Source organism: Pteropus vampyrus, unplaced genomic scaffold (genome assembly GCF_000151845.1).
Source record: "Pteropus vampyrus isolate Shadow unplaced genomic scaffold, Pvam_2.0 Scaffold223, whole genome shotgun sequence".
In the NCBI taxonomy this organism is placed as follows: Eukaryota; Metazoa; Chordata; class Mammalia; order Chiroptera; family Pteropodidae; genus Pteropus; species Pteropus vampyrus.
In genome coordinates this window covers 669,710-671,549 of record NW_011889004.1, presented here as the reverse complement: position 1 = coordinate 671,549, position 1,840 = coordinate 669,710, and the positions used below count along the sequence as shown (strand labels likewise).

At 45.8% G+C, this 1,840-nt stretch overlaps 1 protein-coding gene across 1 annotated transcript in view; it reads right to left on the bottom strand.

Annotated features, from left to right (window-relative positions):
• SF3A1 (splicing factor 3a subunit 1) overlaps window positions 1-803 on the bottom strand; it is a 21,777-nt gene extending 20,974 nt beyond the window's left edge. Inside the window, exon 1 of the mRNA XM_011373325.2 lies at window positions 684-803. Within this exon, the coding sequence (XP_011371627.1) occupies window positions 684-802 (119 nt within the window). The 5' untranslated portion in view covers window position 803. The remainder of the gene's footprint in view (window positions 1-683) is intronic.
• Window positions 804-1,840: the final 1,037 nt, after the last annotated feature.

Genomic DNA, 1,840 nt, shown 5'->3' with positions numbered 1-1,840 from the left:
AAACAAAAGACCTGTAGGCTGAATGTGGCCTGTTGGCTGCCAAAAGAATGCTTTAAATACCCTCAACTAGGGTATGTACTAACCCTCGGAGTTAAGTGGCCATCAAGAAGATTCCATCTGAGGACGTGTGTACGTGTAAGTATGAAGGAGAGGGACAAGAGGAACTCAGACTGATTTCCATGCCACCTGAGAAGATGGCTAACACTTCCACAATGTACCTGGATTACATTTAATCCCATTACCTCACTCCTGCCTCACAACAACCTGAAGTAGCATTTTATTCTCTTTTATAAATGGGTCATTTGAGGCTCTGAGGAATGCAGTCCTTGCATAATGGGAATGATCAGCTCCCTTTTTTGTCTTCCTCAGGCCAGCGGCTCAGACATGGACACAGAGTACCCATTACGAAATAGTTGTCCAGGCATTTCTTCAGGCTCATTTTGAAAGGACAGATTCCTGGTGACTCTGGGGCTGGGTGTCACTCGCACTCTACCACTGCCATGCTGTTAGAGATGCCAGTCCTGTCAGTTGCCTACCTCACCACCATGTTGTGGTTTTAGATGAGTTAATGGGCCTACGCCGCCAACGCCTCCCTAAAAGCCCAGTGTTGCCCCGTGCAGATTCAGGAACTCTTGGTGCTAAAATCCACTTGTGAACCACACAAGCAGAACTAACTATGTTACCTGGCAACAAAGCTGGCAGTCTTGTCAACGATATTCCTGACCTCTGGAGGAGGGTAAATAATCCCCACCACTGGCTTGGAAGGGGTAGAATCATCCTTTGAAGATGCTTCTTCTTCCATGGGCTATGAAAAAAGTAAAAGGAAATAAGGTCTTGAAGTTCCTGGTCTGGGGCTGGACCCTGTCCCCGCAAGTTAGTAATACCCTTCTAGGATATTACTGAGAGCATTAGAATTTCTCCCGCAAATTTCCCTTGAGTTAGAAACCTCTGCTCCAGAAGAATGGTTCTCTTAACTGCATTGTGTTTGCATGGGACCCTCTGGGGTAACTAGTAAAAAAAAAAAGCAGCTTCCCTGGCTGCCTTCTGCATTTTTCCCAAGTGCTCAGGGGATTCAGATGCAGAGGGGCTCTGATCACAATCTGAGAAACCATGTTCCAGAACCCAGAAGACACCCACACCAAGGGATGTGCCTGGCATAGGATAGTTAGTGATTGTTTGCTGAATAAAGAAGCAGGAAACTCCTTGTTGGCTGCTCCTTCTGCCTTGAATGCCCTTTCCCTCTGCATCCATTCCATAGTTTTAACCACCACTCAATGCTCAAATGTTTTGTGAAACTCTACTGGAATATTCAACCCTAACTGCCCATATGTTCTAATATTCTTTCCTCACCAGTCTTCCTTAAGTAAAAAAAGGGTCAAGTCTCTCATCTTAGAAAAATAAAGTTTCTCCCCTCCCTCATGTTCCTTTCTGCTGCTGCCTGACCTCCCACCCCTTCCTCTGCTAGCTAAACATCCTGAGTTCTTTCAGCCCTGGCGTTCCCACTTCCTTACCTCCCATTTGGTCCTCATCTACTTCAAGTGCTCTTGCCAAAGTCAAAAACAACTACCTACATCCAACTACAGCAGTTATCTGGCTGTATGATCAATGACCACTCCTTTATAAAACTCTCCACTTCTCTACTCCCAGGCCCTTTCTCACTTGCTTTTCCTTCTTGCTCACCATTCCATCCAAGTCCTTCCAGGCTTCTGTTTCACCTCCTACCCTATAACGAGCATCTCCAAATTTCTGTTCTTGGTTCTTTTCATAGTATTCATACTGTCCTCTGTCAGGAACTCACAACCACATCCTCCATTTCCCTTACCACCTCTAGGCTGAACAA